The sequence below is a fragment of the Prosopis cineraria genome, unplaced genomic scaffold (assembly GCF_029017545.1).
Source record: "Prosopis cineraria cultivar Desert tree isolate PC_DT_omini unplaced genomic scaffold, ASM2901754v1 PC12, whole genome shotgun sequence".
Lineage (NCBI taxonomy): Eukaryota > Viridiplantae > Streptophyta > Magnoliopsida > Fabales > Fabaceae > Prosopis > Prosopis cineraria.
The window spans coordinates 29,753,348-29,769,499 of NW_026555343.1; the positions used below are offsets into that span (position 1 = coordinate 29,753,348).

General features: G+C 34.6%; 2 protein-coding genes across 2 annotated transcripts; one reads left to right on the plus strand and one right to left on the minus strand.

The window, feature by feature from the left end:
- Positions 1-480: 480 nt before the first annotated feature.
- Positions 481-1,015, plus strand: LOC129289230 (glyoxylate/hydroxypyruvate reductase HPR3-like). Its single transcript, XM_054926021.1, is given in 2 exon segments — positions 481-561; positions 563-1,015. Coding segments are annotated over 2 exon segments (534 nt in total).
- A 9,948-nt stretch (positions 1,016-10,963) lies between these two features.
- LOC129289231 (uncharacterized) lies at positions 10,964-12,606 on the minus strand. The gene is made up of 2 exons (XM_054926022.1): positions 12,339-12,606; positions 10,964-11,436 (listed from the first exon to the last, which is right to left on the minus strand). The coding sequence occupies exons 1-2, from the start codon at positions 12,604-12,606 to the stop codon at positions 10,964-10,966; spliced, it is 741 nt and encodes a 246-aa protein (XP_054781997.1).
- Positions 12,607-16,152: the final 3,546 nt, after the last annotated feature.

The following is a 16,152-nucleotide window of genomic DNA, read 5'->3' on the forward strand; positions in this document are numbered from 1 at the left end:
TAATTTTATAACTTGACTATCCAGATAAACTTTAGACAGTTTAGATATAATTTAAATAACCAAATGTAATACTAAAATATTTATATATTTTACAAATTGACTATTTAAATGTACTCTAAATAGTTTATATTTAATATTAAAATTTTTATATTAATAAATATAATATTAAAAATATTTAAAACTTAATTTAAATAAGTCACAGAAATTATTTTAAGTCAAAATAAAGGGCCACGACTGCCGCGCTCAATGCTCATTGCAATAATTAATCCTAATTAATCCTAAACGATGGAAACGGAATGCGGACGTGACTGATACAGCTTACGTGCAAGCGAAACACGTCCAAAATGGTGCGGGCCAGTCGTACCAATAATTAATACAAATTGGCCAATTGAGCCGTACGTACTAATGAGTGTGGCCTATTGAGAAACACGTGGCTTAGCTAACTGGCCAGTGTACACTTTGCAACAAATACTAATCGACATGCTTCATCAGCTGATGAGAGGTAAGCGAATTAGTGTGGTTGGATTGGGAAGCATTGGGTTGGAAGTTGCTAAAGGACTTTGAAGATTTTGGATGCCTCATATCATACAACTCAAGGACGAACTCATCAGCTCCTTACAATTTTTATTCCAACGTTGTTGAGCTCGCAAGTTCCTGCGATGCACTCATAATCTGTTGTCCTTTAAACGAGCAAACAAGGCACATGATTAACAGAGAAATGATGCTGGCATTGGGAAAAGAAGTCATTATGAACGTTGGAAGAGGTGCTCTTATAGATGAAAAAGAATTGGTCAAGTGTTTGATGCAAGGAGAGATTGGAGGGGCTGGTTTGGATGTGTTTGAGGATGAACCTATCGTTCCTGAAGAGCTTTTCGATTTGGATAATGTTCTCTTATCTCCTCATCACGGCGCATACACTTCAGAATCTTTAATGGGTGTTGCTGAAGTTGTGAAACAGAACTTTAGAGCCTTCTTCTCCCATAAGCCGTTAATTGCTCCTTTGTTAGTTGATTAATCACTAGAAGCTATGCAAGGAGAAACTTACAAGTGGCCTACAATGGAATATTGATATTTAGAATATCCCTTATATTATGTTTGGATGCATATGGATTTAAATTTGAATTTGGTTGGGTAATTAAAAATGTGTGGATTTGGATTTAGATTTGAGCCCTCCCCTAGTGCCTTTGTGTTGCACCCGAAAAAATGCGACACGGACAGCACGCAAGCGGAGGTCCCGGCCTTTGCAGCGGGAACTGGATCAAACAAGGAGTCACCATTAAAATTTTGAGGGAAATCTCGGGAACCAATTAAAGGAGGATAAGGGTGGTTTGCGGAAACAGAGAATATGTTCGGGGGTCGGTTGAGTATGGGAAAGGAGTTAGGCACCCCACAACACCCGTTTGTCAGAACGGTTACCTAAAGTTTGTTGTTCTATATTAATATGGTTTTAAAAGTATTTTAATTATCCCTTTTATATTCATGTGTTTGATATAAAAATGATAAAAATTAAGTGAAAAATATTTATTTATTTATGAGAGAGGATTTGACTCAGAATCTAACTCTGAGGCTTACGTACCCTGTGATGGGGATCAAAGTCCATGTAATTCGGGTTTGAAAGTTGTTAATGAAACTATTTTTTAAGAGAAATTAATTAAAAATAATTCACCATTTTGTAAATAAAATAATTTCTAAAATTTTGATACGTGTGTTTTAAATTACAAAAAGTAATTTAATTTCAATTATTTTCTCAATTTTGAATTTTTGGAATAAAGAAAGAAAAGGGTTTAAAATTATTTTTCTTTATGTTTTATAATTTACCAATTTTAACTGCTATACCTACAGAGCCTTATTGGTTCATACAGTAATGCAATTATTCTAAATATCTACAGAGATTTTAAAATCTCACACGATAAAAGAATTTAGTAATTTAATTTTTTTATACTTTTAAGTGTTAGTAATAATTTTTTTGAGTATGTATGTATGTGTTTTAAAGATTGTTAATCGTCATACCTGCAAAACCTTATTCGCTTATACGGTAATATAATTATCCTAAATATCTGCGGAAATTCTAAAAATCTCACACAATAAAAGAATTTAATTTATCTTTAATTTGATTATATATATATATATATATATTTCAAAAAATTAATCGTTATATCTGCAGAATCTTAATGACTTATACGATAATACGATTATCTAAAAAGTCAACGGAGATTCAAAACTCTCACATGACTAAAAAATATAATTGATAAATATGATTACAATTTAAATGCATTAATTTAGTTAATCAATTTTCTAAATTGTGTGTTATATGATTATTTGTAAAAATCATTTATTTATTATAGAAATTGAGAATTACTGCATCCTCGAGGACTTATTATCCCCACGATAATGTGATTAATTTAAATCTCTACGAAGATTATTGAAATCTCACATGAGACTTAAATAAATTATTAATTTAGGTTATAAAAATAGAGTTAAATTTAATGATGGGCCATTGGAACCCATATAAATAAGTACAAGATTGATTATTATGTCTGCAAAATCTTATTGATTTACACGGTATGTAATCATTTTAATCAGTTATGGAGACTCATACAATTTTCACACAACCAATTTTATTTGAGACAAATGAAGCTATGTCTATTGAACACACATGGTCACATTCATGTGAATTTAATTGTTAAACTGCCTAACTATCTTTATAATTATGACTTAAGAAACAACTTAGTGCAATTTAAAATGCATTCTCCTTAAGTTACCAACAACATAAGCAACTGCAACTAATATTGTTCAATCAACATAAAGTGACACTTCTGAGATTTATTATAAAGGCTAATTCCTAAAATTTAAAAAAACCTCAAAATGTTGTAAGATAAGTATATACTTTGACCTTTAGGGAGAATGAGTTCAACCACTCCTTATTATTTAAAATCAAACCTATCTAAGTTAAAGCCATAAGCTTGAAACTTTTATTATCTAATTGTTTTCCATATGACATCTTGACTGTTAAAAGACAAAACAGCACGGTTTATGACCTCCTAAAAACTTCCAAGGTAGCCAAATCATGAACCAAGCATACTAGCGATTTCAAATATTCAAAAGGACCAAATTTCAGCAACATACGTCCAGATGTGCCTACTTTCTTGTTTCACATTTTCGTTGGCATCTTAAACACACCCCACGGACGTGCATGATTCATATAAACCTAGAGTAATCAGCTAACAGAATGGGAACATCAGGCTTACAACAAGAAAACTTAGCAAATATCCGAGAAAATGATTTCAATCTTTCAATCCGTACATATCTAAATAAAACAATCACCCAGCAAATCAAATTTCATAGAGTAGAATGTCAAGTGGAATTAGGAGGAAAAACAAAAAATTTAAAACAAAAAATGAATTCTCAAACCTATTGTAGTAAGGAGATATTAGTCCTCGGTTTTTTAGAAATCCTCTTCTTCCCTGATCCTTCTCACGTTCAGCAAGAACAGCCTCCTCTCTCAGTCTTTTATCAAAAAACCACTCACTCTCTCGGACTCTCCTTCTGTCTCCCTTTTCGTTTCTCTCTTTTTTTAGCCAGAACAGCCCCCTCCTCTCGATTTTTTTTCACTCCCCCTTCTCAGCAAAAATTTCCTAATTTATATAGAGAAGAGAAGGGATGAATCCATCTAAAGTCATGATTACTTACCTGCCATTTACCCTTCCAATCTCACATGCCTCAAGCTTCAATCACCTTCCTTTTTTTTGCTTTTTTTCCCTTTCTCCCGCTGTGTCTTTGCGTGTGTGTGCTTTCCTCCTTCGCTCTCATGCTTGATTCACCTTCAGCGTCTGCTCTCTGCTCTGTTTTCGCCTCTTTTCTCTGGTGTTTTCAGCGTCTGGAGCTCAAGTGTGGTCGTGTCTCCTCTAATCTTGCTGTACGGTGTTGCTCTGCTTCTTTCCTTCTTGTTCTGTGTCTGGGCTTTGCTTCCTCTCCCTTTGTTGGTCTCGTCTGTATGTGTGTTTGCTTTGCTTCTTTCCTTCTTGTTCTATCACGTCTTCGTGTGTGTGTGCGCGCTCTGCTTCATTCCTTCTTGTTCTGTTCACGTCTGGTTCAAGTCTTGCCGTGGTTGCGTGTGTGTGTGTGTGTGTGTGCTCCTTGGTTTGATTGTCTCTGCTGCATCTGACTCTGTTTTTTGCTGTGGAAAGCAATGTTTTGGGGTGTGATATATCATTTCACCCACCCTTTTATTTTTATTTATTTTTATTATTATATTATTTTTTATTTTGTTAACCTAATTTTAAAGTTAATTTAAAAGAGTTAACTTTCAAAAGTTAATTCCAATGTTCTAAATAGTTAGTATAATTTGGGAGATATTTTTTCCTTAAATTTAAGCAAGATTTTTATTTATTTTTTAAAACATAATCCTAAAAAGGATTAAATTTTGTTTTTTGTATTTTTATATATTTTTTTGATTATTTATTATTATTTTTATTAAATTTGAAAAAATGCCCGAATAAAATACAGTATTCACAGTTACCCCTCTTCACTTATTTCTTATGTAAGTATATGAAAAAGTGTATTTTTGAATTTTTATATAAGTGACAAGTAAAGATAGAACATGTATTTGGTCAGCCATGCGATACCTATGAAAAGACCTAATGGACCTAATTGCCCCTGACACGATAAGATATGATTAAATACAAGACTATTGTGTAATGACATGATTGTTTTTTTTTTTGTAATGTGATGCAAATGAAAGTGATCAATTGACAAAGATCCAAACACAATGTAAGACTATAGGATAACAACATGATAAAATGATTTTTTTTATTCTTTGTTTTAGCAATGTGACGCGAATGAAAATGACTAAATAAAATAAGATAAAAAGAAAGATGTTGTAAACAAATGATAATGATTCCAAACAAAATATATGTTGACTAGAACAGTTCCCCTCTTTACTTGTTTCTTATGTAAGTATATGAAAAAGTGTGTTTTTGAATTCTTACATAAGTGACAAGTAAGATAGAACATGTATTTTGTTGGAGGGGCAAGACTCTTATGTACCTATAACTAAACAACAAAACAAAATAAAACAAATGGTGTAAAATGAAATGTGATTTGGGAACTAAAAAAAACAAAATTTCAATGGAGATGAATTGCCTATGTTCTAAAGGACCTGGTGGATGCTTGCCTTTATAAGGCTTGGAGAGTGCCTGCCGTGACAGGACTTTAAAGAATTATGCTAGTCAGTACTGGGCTTTAGGGTGCCTGCCATGACAGGGCTTTTAAAGAATGGTGCCAGCCGGTACTGGGCTTTGGGGTGCCTGCTATAATTGGGCTTTTAAAGAATTGTGCCAGCCGGTACTGAGCTTTAGGGTGCCTGCCATTACAGGATTTTAAAGAATAGTGCCAGCCAGTACTAGACTTTAGGGTGCCTACCATTACAGGGCTTTAGTGTGCCTGTCATTACAGGGCTTTTAAAGAATCATGCTAGCCAGTACTGGACTTTGAGGTACCTGCCATGACAGGGCTTTTAAAGAATTGTGCCAGCATGTACTAGGCTTTGGGGTGCCTGCCGTGACAAGGCTTTTAAAGAATTATGCTAGCTGGTACTGGGCTTTAGGATACCTGCCATTACAGGGCTTTAGGGTGCTTGCCATTACAAGGCTTTTAAAGAATCATGCCAGTCGATACTGAGCTTTGAGGTGCCTGACATTTCAAGGCTTTGGGGTGCCTACCGTTATAGGGCTTTTAAAGAATCATGCTAGCCGGTACTGGGCTTTGGGGTGCCTGTTGTTACAGGGCTTTGAGGGTGCCTATCATTACAAGGCTTTGAGGTTCCTGCCGTGACAGGGCTTTTAAAGAATTGTGCCAGCCAATACTGGGCTTTAAGGGTGTGAAAATAGGTTTCATCTCGCATGGAAAATATGAGAAACTCACAGGTGAGGTTTATTATTTCTTCTCTTACTTCCTCAGGTTTTTTTTAAAATTTTGCTTTGCCCCAATCCAAATGAGGTGTATTTCTATGACAAGGAATGCAATGTAGTAATGCGCCATGTATGATTTTTCATGGCTGCTAAAAATATGTACAATATATCATGAATGGATGATTTGCAATGTAAAAGGTTTGAACCTTTGTTCGTCTCAATTTTATGAGACTTCTTTTTGTAATAAATGCAAAGGGTAAGATGTGTTTATTTGCCCCAATGCAAGTGTATGGATAATGCAAATGTATTGCAAAAATTTTTATTGGAAAGCTTGATGTTGACAACTATTTTAATATATATTCCTCTTTGAAAATTTTCGTGCATATTGAATAAACCATTTCGAACATAAGTTAATACCTTCAAGTCTATTATTTAACCTTTATTCATTAATAAGTGTAGTATCACAGTTATACCATTGCCCCTCTTTAGAAAATTCAAATGACCAAATTCTCATCACTTGATCCTGCCTTTAAGTTAACGAGATCAACTTTTATGACCGAATACCGATAGCACATATGCCCTCGTTGTCATTTTACACCTACCAGATGATCTTGATACCTCAAGGGCAAAAAGTAAGAATAAAGATAACGTCAAGTAAATATATCAATAAATATTGTTCCTTGAATGTGAACCTGCTGTAAATATGAGATATGAATTCGAATATGATAACACAAAAAGAGGAGAAAGATGATTTTAAAGGAACAAGGGTGGAAAAATTCATTCTCTAATGCCAAAGTTCATAGAGAAATGGGAATATCTTATTTATGAGTACAAATGGCCTAAGCGCAAATGGGATATGTGGATCCACTTAATCACATATCTCTCCTCTTAGTTTTCAAAACCCCAACAAGTGCTTTATTGAGCTGCCATTGATATGCATAATGGGAGGGACGATGGAGTCAACTTTCCTAAATATAGATACTTAACTTCTTATGCCTTCCTTTCTTCTCTTAAGACATCCTTTTGTCTTGGTGAACTCTTCTTCTTCTTATCATTGCTTTTTTGTTCTTTGCTCTAACTTTTGCTTAGGTTGCCTTTACAGGTTTTCAACCCAATGAGCTATTCTTTCCTTTTCATTTTCTATTGGCTCTAACTTTTGCCTAAGTTGCCTTTATAGGTTTTCAACCCAGCAAGCACTTCTTTCTTTTTCATTTTCTGTTTAAGCAAAGTAACACTTGACAACATCCGCATTAATGGGCTTTGCTAACTCTTGATCATCCATGTCAGTTAGCATCAGTGCTCCTCTAGAAAAGGCATGTTTGACAACATAGGGTCCCTCATAGGTCGGAGCCCATTTGTCTCTATTATCTTCTTGGTTAGGTAATATTTTCTTGAGTACAAGATCACTAGCACTGCATTCTTGTGGGTGAAGTTTTTTATCAAAAGCTCTTGCCATTCTCTTTTAGTACAATTGTCCATGACACATTACAGTAAACCTTTTTTCTTCAATCATGTTGAGCTGCTCAAATCGGGTTTGTACCCATTCACTTTCCCTTAAATCTTCCTCAGCTAATACTCTCAAGGATGTTATTTCCATCTCAATAAGTGTGACAGCTTCCATTCCGTAAACAAGGGAGTATGGGGTTACCCCTATGGATGTGCATATAATAGTACGATAACCATGTAAAGTATAGGGAAGCATCTCATGCCAATCCTTATAAGTTACTGTCATTTTTCCAATGATCTTCTTAATATTTTTATTGGCTGCTTCAACTGCTCCATTCATTTGAGGTCTATATGGGGCTAAATTATGATGCTTGATTTGGAACTTCTCACAAAAGTTTCTGACTTTCATTCCATTGAGATTGGGACCATTATCAGTAATGATCCTTTCAGGAATCCCATATCGACACAAAATATTTGTCTTCATGAATTTAAGGAATTTTTTTTGCATGATGCTAGCAAATAAATTTGCCTCCACCATTTTGTGAAATAGTCAATCACGACAAGGATGAAGCGATGTCCATTTGAAGCTTTTGGGTTAATTGGACCAATAATGTCAATTCCCCACATTGAGAATGGCTAAGGTGATACCAAATTATGTAGTAGGATTGGAGGAGCATTTATCCTGTTAGCATAGATCTGACATTTGTGGCATTCCTTGCCATGCTCAAAGCAACCTTTCTATCACACCCTAATACTTAAGGGTATGATTAGCATGGAATATGAGGTGAGCTCATATTCTATAAGCCTCGATTAATGAGAATTTAGCTAAAATCTCAGTATGTGTAAGTTATATTCATTAATAATAAAGTTAGCAAAGTCTAAATGTTTTTTGAAAATTTCGGCAGAGTCTCCCCTATAATTTGACCCTCCTAAAATTCCCACAACAACAAAACTTATCAGACTAACCAACAAGGAGATTATTCCCATTTTAGCAATTTACATCATAACAAAAGAGATTAATGACTAATCATAAGGTACGTGGAGCGCTAACTTATAATTTACAAAATGCAAAATGAAATTTCACCAAAAGATAGTCACCATGTGCTTTCTTTTTCCCCAAAAACAAGAAGGCCTTCAATGGTCAGCTAGAGGCGCAGGATCAGCTATACTATCTGAGATCAAAAATTTACCAATGAGTAACATTCTAATCAAAATTGTAGAAATGAAAATATGAAGATCATAAATCATAAATTTAACTTCAAATGCCTTAATGAAATAATGAATTTCCCTTAACTAGAAATAGATAACAATCTTAATTTAATTTTTTTTATAAGATGATCGTGAAATTAGTCAATGCTAGTGAAGCCACACATATACGTTTAAAATTAAAATCCCACTACTCATAAAATATAAAAATATTTAATAATGGTGCAATTTGATAAAAAGGCCTTCAGAGAATAAATAGAAAACTGAAAATGTTAACAAAAATTTAGGAGGGCTCTATCAGAACAAATAACAAGTGTGGATACATAGTCTACGAGGGTAAATAACCCATCAAGCGCAACTGAAAGCCATGTAACAAGCGCAACAAGAGCCACAAATCAAGCGTAGGCATAAAGCCCACAAAAATAAGCATAAGTACGATGCTCACAAACAACTATCCCTTCGTTCCACGTGCGTTGGCCTACGCACAGGGCTAGCACATCCCAGAAGCAACCTACTAGCTAGGTGGACCATAGCGCGCTAGGGGCTAACGGAACTGCTGTTAGTATCCAGCATTCTAAACTCAGTCCCCCTTAATAAACTTTAACATGTATAAAGCAAGAGAAAATTTCAAAATTTTCTTTTCTCTTCTTTTTCCACTTTCAAATACCGATCAATTATTATTATCATCATTATTATTATTACTTCATCAATACTTGTCAACTATATAAACTACCAATAAAATCAACACCTTTTCTTTAATAAAACAATTATTAGGAAAATACGATAAATGAGAATATTTGTACAATTTATAAAAGATAATTGCTAAAATTCTACATAGGGAGATTTTTGTAAACACTTTCCTAAGAATTTACTTAGAACGCTACCCACTCACCTAAGAGTTTCTTAAATTTATAAAGCTCATTCTTTCTAACCTCTCACCTTAATTCCAATGACGCTATTAGATTCCTAGTAAGTAAATCAAAAACCCTAAAATCAATTATTTTATTATTTCCCTATCAAATTGGCAACTTGACCTTATTCCAACCATATAAACAATTTCAATATGCTTTCTAAACACATTTCTTCATTGGAAATAGATTAGATTTCAAAAAAAAAAACAATTCCTAAATTTATAGTATTGGTCTTTAGGCCTTGAATATACTTAAATTACTCCCCTTTGACTCTTCTACTTATTTTCTCAACACTATAAATGCATTGACATTCAAATCACACCCTCCATTGTTTATATATTACTCAAGACTAATAAAGAAAATCATTCAGCAGTACTAATGTAGAGAAAGGTTCACTGCATCCAACATATAGAAGGCAAAAAAATTAATCCTAGGCTGAACTTTCAATCCCAGTGCAACAATTTAATCCTAATGATAATTAGAGTATCAAGAATAAAGAATAGGGATCACGTCAATCAGCTAGAAGAAGAAGGAAATGATTCAACAGTGCCGTATAGTGTAATAAAGAGAGAAGGAAAACAATATCTTACCTCAACAAGGCTTAGTAGCAGCAAGTCTGATTCAGCCACAAAACAACGTCAAAGCAGAAAAAGCTAAGGGTTCAAATCTATCAACACACGAGGAGGAAGAAGCTATGATTCTAGCCAATAATAAAAGAAGCAACAACCACCTACACCCATACTGAACTTCGACGACAAGGAAGGAAGAAAAGAGGAAAGAAAAAACAACCACCGTGTGCACCCAAATTCAGCACAAAATAAAGCAAGAAAATGAGGGATTTACCTTTCTAATGTGACTCACAAATGAAGACCGAGAAGAAGAGGAAGGTGGCAGCTAAGACAGCAAACTGCTGACAGACTCTCGTGGACACAAAACAGCACGATATAGTGGGAGAAAATTAGCAACTCAATTTAAAGGTAACTAACAGACGAGGACGAGAAGGTGAGGTGATATAAAGCAATGACAACCACAAAATGGTCAGTTAACAGCGAGTTTAGTGTGTTGATAAGGATTAAAGAAATGGACTAACTTAAATGATCTAGAAGAGTGTAGGAAGGCGGTGAGAAAATGAATCAAAGTGCTCTATTTTTCCTCACACAAAAGAACTGAAATCAAAACATAAAGAACATGGGAAAATTTACAAAAAGGAGCACAAGGAAATTACAATAAAAGGCACAAGAAAATTACGATAAGGAACACAAAATTTTTCTATAATTTAAAAGCAAGGTTTTGCTTTGAAAAGTTTAATCCTTGCACAAATTCTAACAGATTTTTTTTCCCATAAATGCCCCCTTTTTATTTCTGTGAAACTTATTTAAATAAAAATATTTTAAAAAAATTTTGTTCGACTTGAAATTTAAGGTCATCACATTCTTCCCCCCTTAAGAAATTCAGTCCCATGAATTTAAAAAGAGTTTACTTACCTTAATTTTAGAATAAATGTGGATACTTGTCTCGTATTTCAGTCTCAATTTCCCAAGTGGCTTCTTTGATAGAATGATTACGCCATAATACTTTCACAGAAGCAATCTCCTTTAATCTTAGTTTCTTTATTTGCCTATCAAGAATGGCTACTGGAACTTCCTCATAGGTTAGGTCTTCATTTATTTGGACTTTTTGAGTTTCAACCACATGAGAAGGATCATACAAATATTTCCGTAGCATTGATACATGAAACACGGGATGAATGCCAACCAACTCTGGAGGCAATGCAAGACAATAAGCAACAACACCTACTCTTTCCAGTATTTTAAATGGACCAATGTACCTCGGGCTAAGTTTACCTTTGTTCCTAAACCTTATAATACCTTTTATAGGTGATATTTTCAAGACAACTTTGTCTCCCACCATAAATTTTAACTCTCTATGATGACAATCTACATAAGACTTTTGTCTACTTTGAGCTGTTAACAATCTTTATTTGATAACTTACACCTTTTCTTTAGCATCTTGCACAAAATCCAGTCCCAAAATTTTAGCATCCCTAACTTCAAACCAACCAATCGGAGATCTACACTTCCTACCATATAAGGCCTCAAACGGTGCCATTTGTATACTTGCTTGATAACTATTGTTATATGCAAACTCCACTAATGCTAAATACTCATCCCAACTTCCTCTAAAGTCTAAGACATAAGATCTCAACATATCTTCAAGGATTTAAATTGTCCTCTCAAATCGACTATTTGTTTTGCGGATGAAATGCAGTGCTAAGATCTAGTTTAGTTCCCAATGCTTCTTGAAATGATCGCCAAAACCGTGATGTAAATTGTGATCCTCTATCAAAAATTATAGATACTGGAACTCCATGTAAACGTACAACTTGATTGACATAAATTTAAGCATAATCATTGGTAGAATATGTCATCTTGACTGGAATGAAATGTGCAAATTTGGTTAATCTATCGATAATGACCCAAATAGAATCATACTTCTTAGTGGTTTAAACCTGTAACAAAGTCTATTATAACATTTTCCCATTTTCATTCTAGAATTTCCAGTCGTTGAAGTAGCCCTGCTGGCTTCTGATGTTCTACCTTAATTTGTTGACATACAAAACATCGTGAAACAAAATCTGCTACATCACCTTTCATTCCATCCCACCAATATAATTGCCTTAAATCTTGATACATCTTTGTTGACCCTAGGTGGATTGTATATGCAGAATGATAAGCTTCTTCCAAAATACATTTTCTCAATTCTTCAACTTATGGAACACAAATCCTATTGTCACACCTTAAAATCCCATCCTAGTCAATAATGAACTCGTTGTTTTCCCCCTTCTTAACTAGTTCTATTAATTTACCAAGTTTTGGATCTGAATTTTGAGTAGCTTTAATTTGATCGATTAAAGAAGAACGGTCTTGCATGTGTGCCAAAAATACCCCCTTTTCATCAATTTCTAATTCCACTCCATCTTGCTCAAGTGTGTGAATTTCTTGCATAAAAGGTCTCCTTATAGCAATCACATGTGCTAAGCTACCCATAGACTTTCTGCTTAGGGCATCAATTACAGCATTCGCCTTACCAGGATGATATCGAATAATGCAGTCGTAGTCTTTAAGTAATTCCATCTTTCTTCTTTGCCCAAGATTGAGATCTTTTTGCTCAAAGATATATTTAAGACTCTTATGATCAGAAAAAATTTCACACGCTTTTCCATATAAATAATATCACCAAATCTTTAAGGCAAAAACAATTGCTGCTATTTCTAAATCGTGAGTCGAGTAATTTTGTTCATGTTTCTTAAGTTTCCTAGATGCATATGCAATTACTCTTCTATTTTGCATCAAAATAGAACCAAGGCCAACTCGAGAAGCATCACAATAAACTGCATATCCACCTTTCCCTAATGGAAAGCTTAACACCAGAGCAGACGTTAAATAGTCTTTTAGCTTCTAGAAGCTTTCCTCCATTCATCACTCCATACAAACTTTACATTTTTCTAAGTCAATCTAGTCAATGGTGCAGCTACTCTAGAAAAGTCTTTAACAAAACGACGATAATAACCAGCCAGACCTAAGAAGCTCCAAATCTCAGTAACCGAAGTAGGTTGTGGCCAATTTTAAACTACTTCAACCTTGCTTGGATCTAACTGTATGCCATCTTTAGACACAACATGGCCTAAAAAGGTAACTTGATCAAGCCAAAATTCACATTTAGAAAAATAAAGTTGATGCTCCCTCAATGTCTGCAATACTAATCGCAAGTGGTCTTCATGTTCTTCTGCACTCCTTGAATAGACCAAAATATTATCAATAAAAACAATTACAAACTTATCTAAAAATGATCTAAATACCCGATTCATCAAATCCGTGAAAGCAGCCAGTGCATTTGTCAGCCCAAAAGGCATTACCAAAAACTTATAATGACCACATTGAGTTCTGAATGCTGTTTTGGGAATGTCTTCTTTCTTAATTTTCAACTGGTGATACCGTAAACGTAAGTCAATCTTTGAGAAACACTGAGCTCCTGCCAATTGGTCAAAGAGATCATTAATACGAGGCAATGGATATTTATTCTTTATAGTTACCTTGTTAAGCTGTCGATAATCAATACAAAGTCTTAATGACCCATCTTTCTTTTTGACAAAGAGGACCAACGATCCCCAAGGAGAAGTACTAAGGCGAATGAATCCTTGTCCAACAACTCTTGCAGTTGACCTTTCAATTCTTTTAGCTCAGATGGTGCCATTCTATAAGGGAGGATTGAAATTGGTTAAGTACCCAGAATCACATTAATAGAGAATTTGATTTCCCTATCTGAGGGTAATCCAGGTAACTCATTTGGAAAAACATCAAGAAATTCTCTAACTATTGGAATTGGTGTTATACTAGGAACTGGTTTCTCAATATCCCGTACCAAGGCTAAGTATCCTTGGCAACCCTTCATTAAAAGCCGTTGGGCTTTCAAGGCTGAAATTAAACTAGTCAGTCTATCAATTTGATTCCCTCGCAAAACAAAAGGAGTTTCTCCAGGAATTTTGAATCTTACCACTTTAAAGTGGCAATCAACAGTAGCATGACAAGAAGCTAACCAATCTATGCCCAAAATTACATTAAAATCAATCATATCTAATATCATTAAGACAACTAGGGTTTCTCTACCCTCAAGAGATACTTCACATGATTTGTATCCCTGCTTAACAAAAAGAGGTTCTCCTACTAAAGTAAAAACCATAAAAGGATCATCAAGTTTGATGGGTTCTTTACCCAACTTCTTTGCAAAATACACAGAAACAAATGAATGGGTTGAACTAAGATCAATCAATGCATATATACTTTTAGAACATACAAAAATAATACCTGTTACCATATCATTTGAAGCTCAAGCATCTTGTCAGGTTATAGCATAAACACATGCTTGTCCTTGTCCTAAAGATTGTCCTTGTTTTCCAAATGCTTTTCCAGACATATCCCTTCTAGCAATAGTAGAAGGTACTATTACAGAAGTAGTCGAGCATGGATGTGGTCGAATAGATCCCTAGCTAGACGGCAATTGAATAAGGGGACAATTTCTTCTTAGATGAACAATCTGTCTACACTCATATAACAAGCACCAGTTGCCTTGCGATAAGGTCTAGAATGAAAATTCCCACAAGTGACACAAGGAGTTCTAGCATAGCTCGGTTGAATCGAAGTTGGTTGAGATTGTGGTCTAGGACTCCTTATATTATGTCTGGAAACTGGAATGCTCGTAGAAGGGGCATAAGATCTAGACATCTGCTGCTTTCCATGAGAATAGAATTGCCCCTGAAATTTATCACTCTTGAAAGAAGAACCTTGGAATTTCAATTCATCTTCTCTTTTACATTTTTTAAAAACTACCTTATTTTCTTGATGCTTCAACTTAATCTTAAAAGCAGCATCCACAGCCTGTGAATAGTTGGTAAAGAGCTCCATCATCACAGAAACTAGATCATGTATCTCCTGAGGTAAACCATAAACAAATTTACGGATCTTCTCTTTCTCTGAAGGTACTATGTGAGGAGCAAAAGAAGAAAGCTCTACAAATTTTCAATCATACTCTAGTATGGACCCAGTATATTTCAGATTTAAAAATTCTTCAATTTTGGCATCTCTTTTACTTTATGGAAGATAACGTTAAAGGAATACATTCTTGAATTCTTCCTATGATAAAGATGGTACTCTTTTATCCTTGACACCTGGAATAGTTTTAATCCATTCCTCGGCCACCCCACTAAGTTAAAAAATAGCAAATTCCACATACTACACATCTGGGCACCTTAAAGTTTGACATCTCTTTTCAACCCTTTCAAGAAACGCCATTGGATTTTCTGCTTCATTAGTTCCAGAGAAGGTAGGAGGATTCAATTTAATAAAATCAATAAATTTTGCTATGGCAACCTCCTCTTTAGTGTCTCTTTCAGTGCCTAGTGTAGATGATGAAGCACCCTCATAAGATTGAGGATTCGAAGGTTCGACCTCAAATACAATCTCTTGAATATGCCTATGGGGTCGACCACCCCTAATCCTAACTCTCATAAGACCTTGTCCTCGACCACGAAAAGGCAATTCATTTTGTGAAGTAGAGGACCTGTCAGATGTCCAACTGCTAGTAGAACTTCTACTAGAGGGGCGACGCCTAGGTGGCATTCTCACTATACAGGAAACATAACAAAAATGTTTAGTTCAAGACATAATGATTATATAGGAATCACAATAAATAAGGAAGAGAGGACTCTTTTTGAGACATCCTAATTGAACCTTCAATGAAGTCTCACTTATTATTATGCCTGGGTTCATAATAATAATTGAAACTTCAAAGAATCCTTGCTTCACGTAACCAAATAAACCTAATCTCTGATACCATCTTTCACACCTAATACTTAAAGGTATGATTGGCATGGAATATGAGGTGAGCTCATATTTCCATAAGCCTCAATTAATGAGAATTTAGCTAAAATCTCAGTATATGTAAGTTATATTCATTAATAATAAAGTTAGCAAAGTCTAAATGTTTTCTGAAAATTTCGACAGAGTCTCCCCTATAATTTGACCCTCTCGAAATTCCCACAACAACAAAACCTATCAGCCCAACCAACAAGGAGACTATTTCCATTTTAGTAATTTACATCATAACAAAAGAGATTAATACCT